Consider the following 15,299-nt stretch of genomic DNA (forward strand, 5'->3'; position numbering starts at 1 on the left):
TTTTCATTGATCAATAGAAGAATATTTATTTAATAGCAAAAAAAAAACCAAAAAAAAAAAAAACCACATGAACAATAATAGAAACTTACAAGTGACAAAGTAGCCTGAAATGAACTAACAATATTTAGTTGTTAATTGAAAGACCATTGTTCTTCAAAAACTTTTCATAAGACCCAAAAACTAAAAGATAAAACCCTGTTTTAAAACTGGAATCAACTCTGAATGATTTGAATTTGAAAATGAACAAACATGAATTTCTTACAAAATGTAAATGGAACAAGAATTTAATATCACAAATACAAGTAAAATTCAAATGAGTAAAATGCTCATCAAATGTTAAGAAATACCAGCTAACTGTTCAACAGAAAGCAGAACCATCTGCTTTCATACAGTTTAAACTACTTTTTCCAAATTAACCTTTCTGGCCAATCTAAGGTTTCCTGGAACTTCATGTTATTTAGACCAGGAAATGTACATGTTTGCATGCATATAACTTTGAGTACAGGTATAACATAGCTTAATTAACTTTAAAACTTAATTTATGACATATTTTTCAATATAGTTTAAACATTAGATTTGAAGAATTCATGGCAAAAATACATGAATGCTTTAAGATCTTGCTTTTTCCTTTTAGGTTCCACCTCTAAAATTAAACCTAGTACTTCTGCATTAGTTTACGTATATCATTATATAGCTGTTGTGGAATATCTAGGCCCAAGATAGGATCCATATGTTGCCAGTCAGGAATATTCTTATAGAAAACCAAATGAGTGATTTGAGAAGTCATTAATTCGACATCTTTTTTTGTTGCAACAATATCCCTTCCTCCACTCCACACAGCTACTGGTATTGTAACATCTTCAATTTTATAAAATGGAGGTTTTGTCTGTTGATGAAAACAGGAGAAAAAAAAGCAATGGCTTTCATGGATCAATTGCATTTTCAGGTATTTTCTAATTCAGAAATGTCAGGCCCTAGAAACTAATATTTTCACCTTATCCCCGGCACCAAAAGATTGTAGGCAAAACTGCCTTATGAGCAAGAACCCTGTATTATAAATGGCAATCTGCCATTTATAATACAGTTCTATGTGAGTTCTATGTGAGACTCTATATAATAGACTATTAAACATGCTTATGTGTTAGCCAAACTATAATTAATATTGGATTTTAGATAATGGCTCAGAAAGAGGAAGAGACATTTTGACAGTTCAAAAGAAATCAGAATTATGGTGGTTTCCTGCCGTAGCATATGGTTGCATTTATAAGATGCAACCATTTACTCATTCCACACAAGGAGGTAGCATATTTTGCATAGATACCACTTTAATGGGAAAAAACTGTTTCTAGAAGTTGCAAGGGCAGGAAGTTAGGGGAAATCATATCAACAATGACTTTGTCAGTACTCTTTGGCTGAGATTACTTAGTATGCTTCCTGTATTCCTGAAATCGTGATTCTCCTGTAGCTGGGGACTCAGATCAGTTCAAAGGGTGGGTATCGACATACTTCCCTTTGTCTGCCTGAGTCTGGATCCAGCTGATAGGTGAAGCCAGTTGCTTTTTCTAGGTGATGAAACCCAATTTAGCAGAACTGCTTCAGGATATCAGGAAGGCTGTCCTTCTGGAGTCTAAGAACAATATGCTGTTGCCAGTTGCTCCGTTTCTACAAGGTCCAGCAATCTTCTTGGAACTGTACTTATGTATAGGCTGGGAAATAGGTTTCTCTCTGGTATATTCAAAAACACTGGCAAGGGAGGAAGAAACCTACAAAGCTGGCTGCTCTCTCTACATCTCTTCTAAAGGACTTGAGCTATGGATGGAGACTGGAAACACAGTGCATATAGAAGCAAAGCAACAAGTTTAATAAGTACGATGAGTGGGATTTTCCTCCTCACAAAGATTTCTGCCCAAAGCTACAGTATTACCAGCCTAAGTAATTCTCTCTTAGAAAACAAATTATACACAAAATTATATATTTAGAAATAAACATAAAATCCAGGAAAAAAGATAAAGGACATATTTTAAAAGGTCTAATTTCGGTAATTTGTATTTTTCATGTGGGACTGTCTACAGCATCCTTACTCTGTTATATATGGCTTTGTTCTTTTTCCCATGATCAAAATATTTAAATTCCTTGGAATAAATAACCTAAAAGAAATGAAAGCTGGGTTCAGTAGAAGTAATATAATAGCCAATATGTATTTAAATATTCTGATTCTCATTTCAAATGTTCTATTGAGATCAACGCTATTGAAGTCCAACATAAAGTCCTTGTTACTAAGAATCATTTGTTCATTAAAAATATGACCTTTATGGAAGGCCATAATGTATAACATATGTATATGAAATACATTGTTTAAATAGAGGGGAATCTTTTACCGCTAGATTTTAGTTCAAATGTACTTTTCCAAACTTTCACCAGCATCAAGCTTGAAAATCTGCAGCAAGGCGTCTCACTATTTAAGAATATTTTCTTACTACTTCTTCCAGAGTATAAGCTTCATAAAGCTTATACAAGCAAAACAAGATTAAGAAAACAATGCCATACAGGTCACAATGTTGACAACTATAATTACATGAACCTAAATGTCATCTTGTGCCTGATCAAGATTATTGATCAAGATTATTGATTGTGCAAGAGTTTAATTAGTATGTAAGCGAATACCATCATTCAACAAGAGGTAAGAATATTGGGAATGGATTGTTATACTTAGCACTACCTCACTTAACACAAATTTCTGAATATGGATTTATCAAGTCAGAATCTATTCATATAACATTTCTGACAGTTCCTGTTCAGATACTGATGAACATCTAAAATGTTTTAGAAACATTTGCAGAATCATTCTATTTGAGCAGTTGGCACTCAATTCATTTTAGCCCACTCATACATAAATGAATAAAGATTTGGAACCTAGTGATTAGTTCTTAAAAATGCAGAAAGGAGGGAAATATTTTAAAAAATATATAAAATATACTTTATAATTATTTTTAAAAAATATTTTATAGGCCATGTTAATAATATAAATATATAAAAATAATGTCTTGCATACTAAACAAAGCATTTTGTGAAATACAATATTGATTCTCTCTTGCAGTGAAAATGTAAATTACATTCTACCTGTCCCCAATGGGATAATGTTTTAACAGATGTGAAATCAGGAAAAATTCCAACATAAACGTCTGCTCGACTCTAGAAAACAAGAGGAATTTACATGTTAATATCTATCTGTGTGTTGTACATACCTCCTAGTTGATATGGGCAACAGCAGCCTTTAGTAGTCTTAGTTTGCAAAAATAGCTTGAGCATGCTTAGAGTAAAACTAGGCTTCAGTTGCCCTAATGATCTACAGACTAAACTATGGCCAGACTGATTTATCTTACCGGCATTATTACATTTAAAAAGGAATACTAAATGTGACATGGATATGATGGATAAAGCTAGTAATCATTTGTAACATAGAATTTTCACACTGATAATGAGTGTTAGATAGGGGGCGCAATAGAAGAGGTGGGACGCAAAAAGAAGTTTCAGCACTTTTATTCCTGGTCGCGATTAGCAAGACTTGCCGGCAGGTTGCCAGGCCTCTCTTTTTAAAGAGCTCCAGCAGTCTTGCCGGCCACTTGACAGCGGTTTATTTTTTCCGCCGCTAGATTACCCAATCAGCAGCGGGTATGCAAATAGGCGCTCCGTATGTCAGTATGTAACAATGAGGATGCCATTATATAAACACAAGCTGAGGATAGATTAACAAGAAATTGGTTCCCTCCCTATAACTGAATGTGCCAGAGGAAAAAGCTACATTTTAACAGTTTTGCATTACCTATAAGATAGGTTCCAAATCTGAAAACAATGTTACTTACTGCAATCTTTGTATTCTCCCTTCATTATTATTCCCCTAATAATCTTATTAATCTGAGCTCAGAGATCATTGTTCATGTACTAAGAAGATCAGGTATCTATCCTGCTCTTTGTCTTAATTCAATTGATCAATGGGATGAGGCAGTGGTGGGATTCAAGTAATATAACAACCGGTTCTCTGCCCTAATGATTTCTTCCAACAACCAGTTTGCCAAACTGCTCAGCAGGTTAACAACCGGTTCTCCCGAAGTGGTGCAAACTGGCTGAATCCCACCACTGGGATGAGGGCAGAAGAGGTTATTATTGGCCCACCTGGTGTTAACTGTCACAATTAAAAGATTAAGACTTGGAACGTAAGAAGAGTATGTGGTAAAAAAAAAATCAATTAGTAAAAGAAAGAAAGAAAAACATGTAGGCTGTAGGTTTGCAAAACTAGGAAAAGAGACGATATACATTTGAATGGAAGGTGGTCTGATCTTCTAAAAACACAACTGAGGAATACCTGAAGGGTTTATGGAGGACTATTTTGGACACAATTATTTTAAATGAAGGAAAAAAAGTGAAAAGAAATGAACCACCCAAGTAATGTGTGATGGAATTTTGGCAGCACAATCCTGCAAGATGTAGGTGATGCCAAAAAAAGAAGAAAAAAAGGATGGGGGGGAGGGGAGGAATATAGGGAGTTTTACAAAGTCAAGATGGTGTCTGCCACTGTGTGATAAAAGCCCTGCTCCTTATTTATATGTTTTGAATATGACTGAGTTGATCACCTTTGATCACTTGACTTTTTTTTTTTACAACCTACTCCCACCAGCTTCCCCAGAGCTGTTGCTGCTTAGGAAATAATGGAAGCAAAAACCAGGCTGGATGTTAACTTTGGTCTGAGGCAGGGGTTGGCAATCCGCGGCTCAGGAGCCACAAGTGGCTCTTTGGGCCCTCTGCCATGGCTCCCTGTCCCATCACTGGTTTGCCCCGCCCCTCTTATTTCTTTTTTGGACTCCAGCCTGAAATGGCAGGAAACAAAGACTGCCTTACACCCAAATGTGGCGTGAAAGCAGGTAGAGGGCAGCTTCGCTCCTGCACTCTCCTCTCCGCCCCTCCTCCTCCCGTAATCCCCTGGCCGGCTGTGGTTGAGCTGGGAGTGCGCACACGTGGACAGAGCCTCCTTAAGTGAGCCGCTGCCAGCCCTGCGCACACCTTTCCTGTGCTTTGGCACTCGCTTGAGGAAGGTCTCCCTGCCTGTGCGCAGCTCCCGACTCAGCCATAGCTGAGGCATGCATCCAGAGAGGAGGAGGAGGCAGAGGGTCACTGGAGAATGCAGGAGCAAAGCTGCCCTGTACCTGCCTTTGCACCACATTTGCACATAAGGCAGCCTTTGCTTCCTGCCACTTCAGGCTGGAATCTCCCTGCATGTGCGAACGCTCCTGGCCAGGGAGTTACAAGAGGAGGGGGGAGAAGGAGGACGATCACCTGAAGGGAGGGGCGAGACATAGAGACCTACAGAGTGATACACAGAGGGATTGAGAGAGTGGAAGAGAGGGAGAGACACAGAGAGGGGAGAGAGGGGGAGAGAGACATAGAGAATAGTTTTGTGGCTGGGTAGGTATGGCTGGGTGGGAGTGAGTGACATCAAGTTGGCCACGCCAATTCAGGTTTTGTGGCTCCTGGTGTGTTTTTTTTCTGTAGGAAACAAGTCCAAGTGGCTCTTCGAGCGTTTAAGATTGCCGACCCCTGGTCTGAGGGAACCCAGGATCAAGTTCACCTGCAGCAATGAAATCTCATGATTTAATTCAGTACCTTTTTTTTTACCCCAAACTATTGCACAGGGATTATTTTTGTGGGAAAACTGGAGGAAGTAGTGCTATACACTTACTTTAAAGTTCTGGAGAAAAGGTAAGAAGTACATCTAAGTAACAACAACAACAACTCTACTTTACTGATACTTTGTTCAACAGAGATTTTGCCAGGCATCATTATTACATTTAATTTTTCTATACCTATTCGTAATATTTTTTTTTTCTCTAGAGAATATTCAGTGAAAACTCTTGGTGAACAAAATGGGAATTTCAAACATTGACTCCAAAACAGGGGTGTCAAACTCGCTGCCCGCAGCCCGGATACATCACACGTTAGCTACGCCCACCCCGGTTTAGCAAAGTGGGGAAAAGTTGTGATACGTCACGTGACGATGACATGACAACGCAAGTTTGACACCCCTGCTCTAATAATATCTATTATTTTTGTGGGAGCAGGCCTTCCTGTCCTTCTATGACAGGGGTGTCAAACTCGCATCATCATGGTGAGTGACATATCTGGACTTTTTTCCCCTTTGCTAAACCAGGCATAGGAGTGGCCAGCACGTGACCCATCTGGGCTGTGGGCCGCAAGTTTGACACCTATAAGAATCCTTTTGACCTTTTCATCTCCAAATATCAACCAACCATATAATTTCATATTTAGTTGTAATTACTCTATTTGTACATTTTTGGTACTACAGACACAAATTGAGAGATTTCTAAGAGTCGGTTTTCACTCTGTGTTTGTTCAGTTGCGTTCAAAATATATTGTACAAATATAGGTTAAAATGTGTCCTTTAATTGTCCTTTTATTGTGTCCAACAAAAGGAAAACAAGTGTAAGATACTACATTGTTGTTATTTGGATGATTTAAGATTTTTTCTTTCTTCCTCTTCCTTTCCCACCTCTGCTATAGAAATTACAATAAAAGTAGCGCTTGCTGTACTTACTGTATTTAGGTTTTTTGCATTATATCCTCCCATAAAGAAAATACCTTGAAGGCAAAGCTTATCAAACATGGCATGGCTACATCCATAGGCCAGGAAGGCTTTTAATCTGTTACTTAAAAGATAATATTTCTTCTTGCCCCATATTAGCTGTAAAATAAACATGCATAAATATTAAGTGTTCTTCCTTTGCCTGCCTGACTATGCATTGAGAGTCTGTGATTATAAATCTACATTCACATGTATACAGGTAGTCCTTGCTTAACGACCAGTCTCATAGTGACCATTCAAACTTACGACAGACCCTCCAAAAGCCACTTAGGATCCTGTTCTGGAGTTCTGATGGCTGCACACATATGCACAATCACATGACCACTTAGAAACTGGCTCACCCAGCTGACCATGATTTACAATGTTTTTGGCCTGTTTCTAGCCTTTGGGGCCGGTTTCCAGCAAAAAACACCCATAGGAAAATGTGGATTCACTTAACAACCATGGTGTTCTCTTAATGGCCACCACAAGTAATAAATTTGGGTCCAGCCCAGCGCCTGGCCATACATCATCATGACTTACAGTGCAAATTCTGGGATTCATTATAGTTGTACATTAAGGACTACCTGTAGATGAAATACAAATATTAAGTCTAAAAGTATCTTCAGTGTCCCTGAAGATGGCCCAGTAGAATACCACAGTTAATGGTATTGAAGGATTTATAAAGATCAGGATAAAAAGAAAAGATTTAAAAATATCAGGATAAAAAGACCACACCTGGAATACTGCATCCACTTTTGGTCACCACGTTACAAAAAAGATGTTGAGACTTTGGAAAAAGTGCAAAGAAGAGCAACTGTGAGGAAATAATTAGGTTGTGAACCCACAAAAGGGGGCAGTCATAGGGGCCTGGTCTTGATGGTGTTCAAAAGTGTAGCTCCGCAAGAAAACAATCCCAGAAACCCTGCCTGCACTTTAGATAATATCAGTACATCATCATTACAGTCTGCAGCATATGCATCCCCCAAGGGATCGTTTTCCTCTATATATATAATACAGTCCTGTTGGTGATGTGTGTTGGCATGCACTAGAAAAGAGTAGAGGTATTTTCGGACATGCTAACCTGAGTCTTCCTCTGCGTTTTCAACCCTGGAGACTGGATTGGCCAGAGGCTAGATGATTGTGTGGTGTTTTTTAAGGGAAAAGGAGTTCAAGGAGCAGAGGAGCAGATATTCAGCCGGTTTGCCCTGATTTGGGTGAACCGGTAGCAGCAATTTGGCCTGGGTCGCTGAACCGGTAGTGACTTCTGGCTGGCCACACCCTCCCGTCCAGTCACCCGGTTGCCACTCACTCGCCCTTCATCTTGGGTCGGGGGCCGGGGCCATTCCCCGGCTCTGGCCTTGCCCAGGAGATCTGCTCGCTCGCTGCCCACCTCGGCCGGGTCGAGGAATGTGCCATTCCCTGGCTCTGGCCTTTCCTCGGAGCCATCGCCAGGTCTCCCTTAAGTGCAATGCATTGTCCCGTTTCCCCTCCTTCAGAGTCCCTGGCCCTTAATCTCCCCATTTCCCCCACCCCCACGATCGCCTCTTTTGTCATCCCATGTCTGTGACCTTACCTTCCTCCTGTGGCTGGATGCCAGGGAAGGCAAGCCAGGGCTGAGACCCGTCATTGCCGCTGGACTCCGCGCCAGCCCACATCTCGCCCTCCTTTTCGCAAGATACCTGCAGCCGCTGTGTGTTTTTTCAGTGCGTGTGAAGTCCAGCCAAACCCCCAAAAAACATGTGGCAGCTACAGACTTCATGCAGCGAAAATTACCGACCTCCAGCTCCACTCTGCTTCTCCAACGTGCTGCCACCACCCTGATCTATGCGCCAGCCATGCAGGTGCACCCCATTGTCTGCTGCCACTGCAAAGGAGGGACTTGCCCTGTTGGGGGCACCTATGGTGGCCTGAGTGCCAGCAAAAGCAGGTTCCTGAACTCCATTTTCAGGTGCCACGGCCTCCTGCATCCCTCTGCCAGTGAAAACAGAGCTCCGTTTTCACTGATAGAGGATGGCAGGAGGCCCTGGCAGCTGAAAATGAAGTTTGGCAGCCCGTTTTCACTGGCAGAAGCACAGCAAGCCGGTCCTTCACTGTTTGTTGGGTGGCCCTGTGGGCCAGATCTAAGTATCCCATGGGCTGGATGCGGCCCCTGGGCCTAGAGTTTGACACTCCTTTTCTATACCATGGCTGGACCATGTGAGAAACTGACACTGTTGTGGAAGGTTACCATCCCCACCTCATAGCCTCCCCAATGCTGCCACCCTCTCCACAGGCCAGGCCCAGATAGTCAAAGGGCCAGATATGACCCATAGGCCATAAAATGCCCAGTTCTATTCTAAAGTATCCAGAAAGTATCAACTAAAACTGAAAGTTTAACACATTTAACTTCCTTAGCAATATTTGGGTGGTGAGAGACTCCTTATAGGTAATTTTAAAATTGTTAGAATTGATCTATTTTTTCTACTAAAAACAGGTTATGTTACAATTATCAATAAATAAATCTCACTGAATGCACAAATCATCCTTTTAATTCATTTTTCCAGAAAACTGAACAAAAGAGAGCCTGGTTTTTCAAAACTTCTGTATGAAAAAAATGAGTTTAATATACTAGTAGAAACAAGAGATATACTTACTTTTCTTAGTCCAGCAGGAATTTTCCCCAGTGCTTTGGGAAGTCCTGTAATACCCCTTAATGTGTAAGCAGGAGTAAAACACAGAAAGAGTTTCACTTTTTGTGCTAGGTGAGGCAGGAGTGAAAAGGCAATAAATCCTACAAAAGAGAAGAAGAATTTAGCTTTCAAATTGCAGGATGACTAATATCTGCACTGCTCTCTATATACCATTACAAGTTTTATTTCTGTTTAGTTTTAACTTTTGGGCTGAATTCTGTAGTGCATTTTCAAGATTCTCTTGTTTCCTGTGAAGAAAGGAAGCTTCTTTAAAATTCAGGCTTAAGGGCAGGAAGTTATGCAAACTCAATGACCGGCTGGAGGGGGGGTCTATTTTATTCAAAGAAGTAGCATGTGTTAAGGCTGGATACTCAAACAGTGCCTTCCTTTCCCATAAAACTACTAGGAATGACCATGTGACCATGTGACTACATGACCACTTTGACTGTTCCAGGAAATAAAGTTGCCTGTAGCAGGGGTGGGTTCTACTTACCTTTACTACCGGTTCGCAACAGGATTGTGCATGCGCATGCGCAGATCACCAATGACGACATCCAGGGCTGTGGGCGGGGCCTCCCGCCGGTTTTACTACTGGTTCTTGTGAACCAGTCCGAACTAACTTTTTGCAAATACAAAGAATACATGGGGCATTTTATTTCAAAAGCAAAAGACCCCCAAACCACTACACATCCCGAATTACTTTCACATAACTCTCTGTTACCCTTCCAGCTTTCACCCAGAACAGACCATCATAACTCTACTGAAGGTCTCAAAACGACTATTTTGGGAAAACAAGACTAACTGCACCACTGAGCAAGGCAGTTGTAGAGCATCTCAACAAACAAAATGGGTTTGTAACACATTTTAGATATTGTATTTAAATACATTGTATCTAACCTATACATCAACTACCGTGCTGACTGCATAAAAAGTAAGACCCACAATCAATCTCCTAACATCCAACCCTCCATCACCCAAAACATCCAACCATCCATCATCCAAAACTAGATACGCATGCACCTTACTTCCTCAATACCAACCACTACTGATCTTAAATGCAAACTAATAAATGCAAGAAGCATAGTAAACAAAATGACCGAATTGCTCCCCTTATTAAATATTGCTACATTTGACATTATATTTGTCTGTGAAACATGGCTAAACGCATCCCTCCCTGACTCCATTATCACAGTAAGAGACTATCACATTTATCGGTCTGATTGCAAAACCAGCAGAGGGAGTGGAGTACATATCTTCTAAAAAAAGTCACTAAATCTAAAAAATATTCAAGTTGCACATGAACTCGCTCTTCCGGAAACTATCATCTGTGAACTGTCCTTAAACACCACACTTTGCTGCTTACTATGTTACAAAGACCCTGACTACGACATCGCACATGTGAACAAGTTAACTTCACTACTAACGTGGGCAGCCTCCTGCCCATATCCTCTCATCTTTCTTGGTGACCTCAACCTACCTCTTATTAATTGGACAATAAATGAATGTACCACTGAACCCATCCATACAACCCTATACAATGCTGTTACTAATCTAGGTCTAGATCAACTAGTAATTAACAACTGCCTTGACCTCATCTTCTGCAACAGCTTAAACTCAATTTATTGACTACAAATAAGAGAATCCTTTTCCAACAGTGACCACAGCATGATTAAGTTTTGTCTCAATATACACCCTTACAAAAATCACCATAATAATGAGATTTTCAACTACAACTTCAAAAAAGCCAACTATGATCTCATAGACACCGACCTCTCATCTTTTGATTGGCAATTTCTATTCTCTGGCTGTAACACTGCTGAAGACCATTATAATATTTTCTTGCTTGAAGTCAATATAGTTATTAAACTATATGTACCACTAATCACCCCCAAAACCAGGATAAACAAATTACCCATATCAATAAGAAAACTTCAATCCAAAAATAAATCCCTCTGGCGAAAAAACAAAACTGGCTATGTAGCTAACTTTAAAAGCCACTACAAAAATATATGCCACCAAATAAAGACTGAATGCACCAATTACCACATCAAACAAGAAGAAAACCTTCTGCGCACGAAATCCAACCGTGCCTTCTATAATTTTGTAAACAACAAACTTAAAGACTCGAGATCCATCCCACCCCTAAAAGGACCTAACGGTAACAAATGCAATGATGAAGTAGTTAAAGCAAACCTCTTTAACACATTCTTCAGCTCAGTCTTTGTAAATAGCAATGGCTCATGCCCTAGTTGTACCACTAATAACTACAACTACAATAACTCTTAACACAAATAAAGTTCACAGAAGATAACATTGAAAAGGCACTACACAGACTAAAACCATCTCTATCTATCGGACCTGATGGACTATGTGCTTACTTCTTAAAAAAGCTTTCCACTTTTTGAAGGAAAAGTCCTTCAGGACCAGCTCCCTACCCAACCTATGGTCACTAGCCTCGGTCATCCCTATCTTCAAAAAGGGAGACCCCAGCCTAATTGAAAAATACAGACCAATCTCTTTATGCTGCATCACCTGCAAAGTCATGGAATCAATCATTAACCAATTCATTACCCTCCACCTAGAAACAAACCACCTACTCTCTAATAAACAATTTGGTTTCAGAATTTTTTTTTAGAAAAATTAGAAAAATTCAGAAAAAAATTATCCTGTAATCTACAATTTTTACACTGCAAAAACATATGGACTACAAATCTCGATCAGAGCAAAGCAATAGACACAATTTACATAGACTTCTGTAAAGCCTTTGTTTCAGTGGTACATGACAAACTACTTCTAAAACTAAAATCCTATGGCATCTCTGGACCTCTACATAATTGGGTAGCCAAGTTCCTGTCAAACAGACAATAAGTGATCAAAATAGGGAGCACCCTATCAAATTCTGTGACTGTTAATAGCTGTGTCCCCCAAGGCAGCGTTTTAGGACCAACACTCTTCATACTATACATAAATGACCTTTGCGATCATATTGTAAGCAACTGTGTTCTCTTCGCTGATGATGTAAAACTATTTAATACCACCGACAATGCTGCTATCCTTCAAAAAGATCTTGAATTTGTGTCAGAATGGTCAAACAATTGGCAACTCCAAATCTCAACCAATGCTCTGTCTTACACTTTGGCAAAAAGAATCAGAACACAAAATACAAGCTGAGTGGACACAACCTTGTAGATGACCCTCACTCTGTCAAGGACCTTGGAGTACTCATATCTAATGATCTAAGTGCCAAAGCCCACTGTAACAACACTGCCAAAAAGGCATTAAGAGTTGTAAACCTAATCTTGCATAACTTCTTTTCCGGTAATATTACACAACTAACCAGAGCATACAAAACATTTGCTAGACCAATTCTTGAATACAGCTCATCTGTCTGGAACCCGCACTGCATATAGGACATTAATACAATTAAGCGTGTCCAGAAATATTTCACAAGAAGAGTCCTCCACTCCTCTGCTCGCAACAAAATACCTTATGCCACCAGATTTGAAATTCTAGGCTTAGAAAACTTAGAACTACACCGCCTTCAGTATGACCTAAGCGTGGCTCATAAAATTATCTGCTACAATGTCCTACCTGTCAATGCTACTTCAACTTCAACCACAACAATACACGAGCACACAATAGATACAAACTTAAAGTGAACTGCTCCAAACTCGATTGCAGAAAATATGACTTCAGCAACAGAGCAGTCAATGCCTGGAATACACTACCTGACTCTGCAGTTTCATCCCAAAATCCCCAAAATTTTAACTTAAGACTGTCTACTGTTGACCTCACCCCATTCCTAAGAAGTCTGTAAGGGACGTGCATAAGAGCACCAGCATGCCTACCATCCATGTCCTAATGTTCCCTTTATTTGTATTCATTTTATGTATCCAATCTATGTTTATATATATTATCTAATACGTACTTGACAAATAAATAAATAATAAAATAATAAATAACATTAAAATTTTAATTGATAAGGAGCTTGTAATACATTTAGCAACCTATATAGTATCTTCTTCTTTCTCCCCCCCACCTTCCAACTTCATGCCAATTTAAATTCAACATCAGTCTAGGCCAGGGGTGTCAAACTCATGTCATCACGGTGGGATCAGGGACTTTTTTCCCTTTTGCTAAACCGGGCATGGGCATGGCCAGAATGGGCATGGCCAGCATGTGATGCATCCAGCCCACAGGCTGGGAGTTTGACAGCCCTGGTCTAGGCACTCTTTGCATCTGATGAAATGAGCTTCAGCTGACAAAGCTGAAGCCTTTTAAGCAAACTTGTCATTCTGAAAAGGTGATACCAAATTCCTTCTGAATATCTAAAGAAATTCTTCCTTCTTTCCATCTCAGTGTTATTAAACTCCCCCGCCCCCTCCACACATGTAAATATAAGGACAGGGTGAGTGAATATTTAGAACACCATTCATTTTCAAACTACAGAAACAACACATAGTGAACAAATCTTTTGCATGACAAGTAAGATGTCACGTTAATAATCCAGTTTGAAAGCAGACTGCATTAATCTGAGCATTTATAAGGCTATATATTTATAATGCTAACATTCCTTTTGAGAGCCAGTCTGATGTGGGATTAAGGTGCTGGACTAGGTATAGAGAGAATCTAGTCTTCCCTTAGGCACAGATGTCAACTAGAGACCATGGCCAAGTTATTCTGTCTCAAATAGACAGGTCAATATTGTAGGTCAAGCCCTACAATAAGCTGGCCAAAAATTGAAAACCTCTCTCACATCATGCATGGATAGCTTCGCTCTAAGAACTAAGCAAGCATAATGAAAAACCTTGGTAGAGCCTTGGTACTACAGGGGTTTAAGGCACCCTGTTATTAAGCTTATTAAGACCAGCTGCCTGCAATTACTGCAGGGTTCGAATCTCGCCAAGGCTCAAGGTTGACTCAGCCTTCCATCCTTTCTAAGGTAGGTGAAATGAGGACCCAGTTTGTGGGGGCAATAAGCTGACTTTGTATAAATATACAAAAGGATGAAGGCTATTGCTGAGCACATTGTAAGCCGCCCTGAGTCTTCGGAGAAGGGCGGCATATAAATCAAATTAAAAAAAAAAAAAAAACAAGTATAGAAGAAGCTTAGAAACAAGCTTAGAAACAAGCTTAGAAGATATGACAACTGAATTTGTAGGGCCCAATTCTAAAGACTAACAAATGAAGAAAAAAAACTTTAGAGAAAAGCCGGTGGTAAATTGGAGTAAGATGTGACATTCACTCATAGAACATTATGGCTTCAAAGGAGCAACTTTGAAGTTTCTCTATGAAAAGTTGCAGTTCCCCCTTCCAACTGGTAGAAGCTGCAATGTTTCCCTTCACTTCCTACTACATAGGAGCAATGCTTGCACAAAAGGCATTTCTGTCAAAGGAAAGCAGTAAATCTAAGCAGCTTGGCTCTGGTTTTGTAACTTGAGTAATTCACTGCTCAGCTGTGAGTTGAGTTGAGACACATGAGAATTATCTAAATGGGGCAAACTGATAACAAATCTATAGCTCTCAACTCCAGTGATATTTTAAAAGTGTTAAAAATGTCTTCAAAATAGACCCCTAACATTCTAGTTTCTGAAACCTCCAAAACAAGTTCAATAGAAAGCTGTGTATAGGATAATAGGTATAAAAACAAAACAGCAGTCTTCTGACTAATATGCAAGCTTGCTTTAAAAAAACAAAAACACTATATTTTTTATATTCTTATCAAATTGTGACAAGAATACATATGTCCATTTTTAACTTACCTAGTGTTCCTCCCTGGCCATGGCCAAAGTAATATAATCTATTTTGCTTTGTTTTCTGCAGAATGAATGCTATAGTTGCTGGGATATCATATATGGCCATTTCATGAAAACTGTTAACAAAGAGACACATGCACACAAACAAAAGTCAGTGTTGATCCTGCTCATCTAGCCTATCTTCTCTGGATCTTAGGACGGAATTGCAATTTCTCTCTACCTAAAGCCAGAGAAAGA

General features: G+C 39.7%; 1 protein-coding gene across 15 annotated transcripts in view; it reads right to left on the bottom strand.

Moving 5' to 3' along the window:
- Positions 1-15,299, bottom strand: part of LOC117673156 (lysosomal acid lipase/cholesteryl ester hydrolase-like) — a 23,446-nt gene continuing 8,147 nt past the window's right edge. For 13 of the 15 annotated variants that reach the window (XM_034430347.2, XM_087871754.1, XM_087871757.1 and 10 more), the window contains 6 exons: positions 15,069-15,178; positions 9,271-9,407; positions 6,608-6,754; positions 3,121-3,192; positions 2,082-2,147; positions 1-886 (listed from right to left, as the gene is read on the bottom strand). In XM_034430347.2, the coding sequence (XP_034286238.1) occupies positions 656-886; positions 2,082-2,147; positions 3,121-3,192; positions 6,608-6,754; positions 9,271-9,407; positions 15,069-15,178 (763 nt within the window). In that variant the 3' untranslated portion in view covers positions 1-655. The remainder of the gene's footprint in view (positions 887-2,081; positions 2,148-3,120; positions 3,193-6,607; positions 6,755-9,270; positions 9,408-15,068; positions 15,179-15,299) is intronic. The other 2 variants (XM_087871760.1, XM_087871759.1) reach the window with 1 other exon arrangement.

This window comes from Pantherophis guttatus, chromosome 6, assembly GCF_059756535.1.
Source record: "Pantherophis guttatus breed Tessera chromosome 6, ASM5975653v1, whole genome shotgun sequence".
Lineage (NCBI taxonomy): Eukaryota > Metazoa > Chordata > Lepidosauria > Squamata > Colubridae > Pantherophis > Pantherophis guttatus.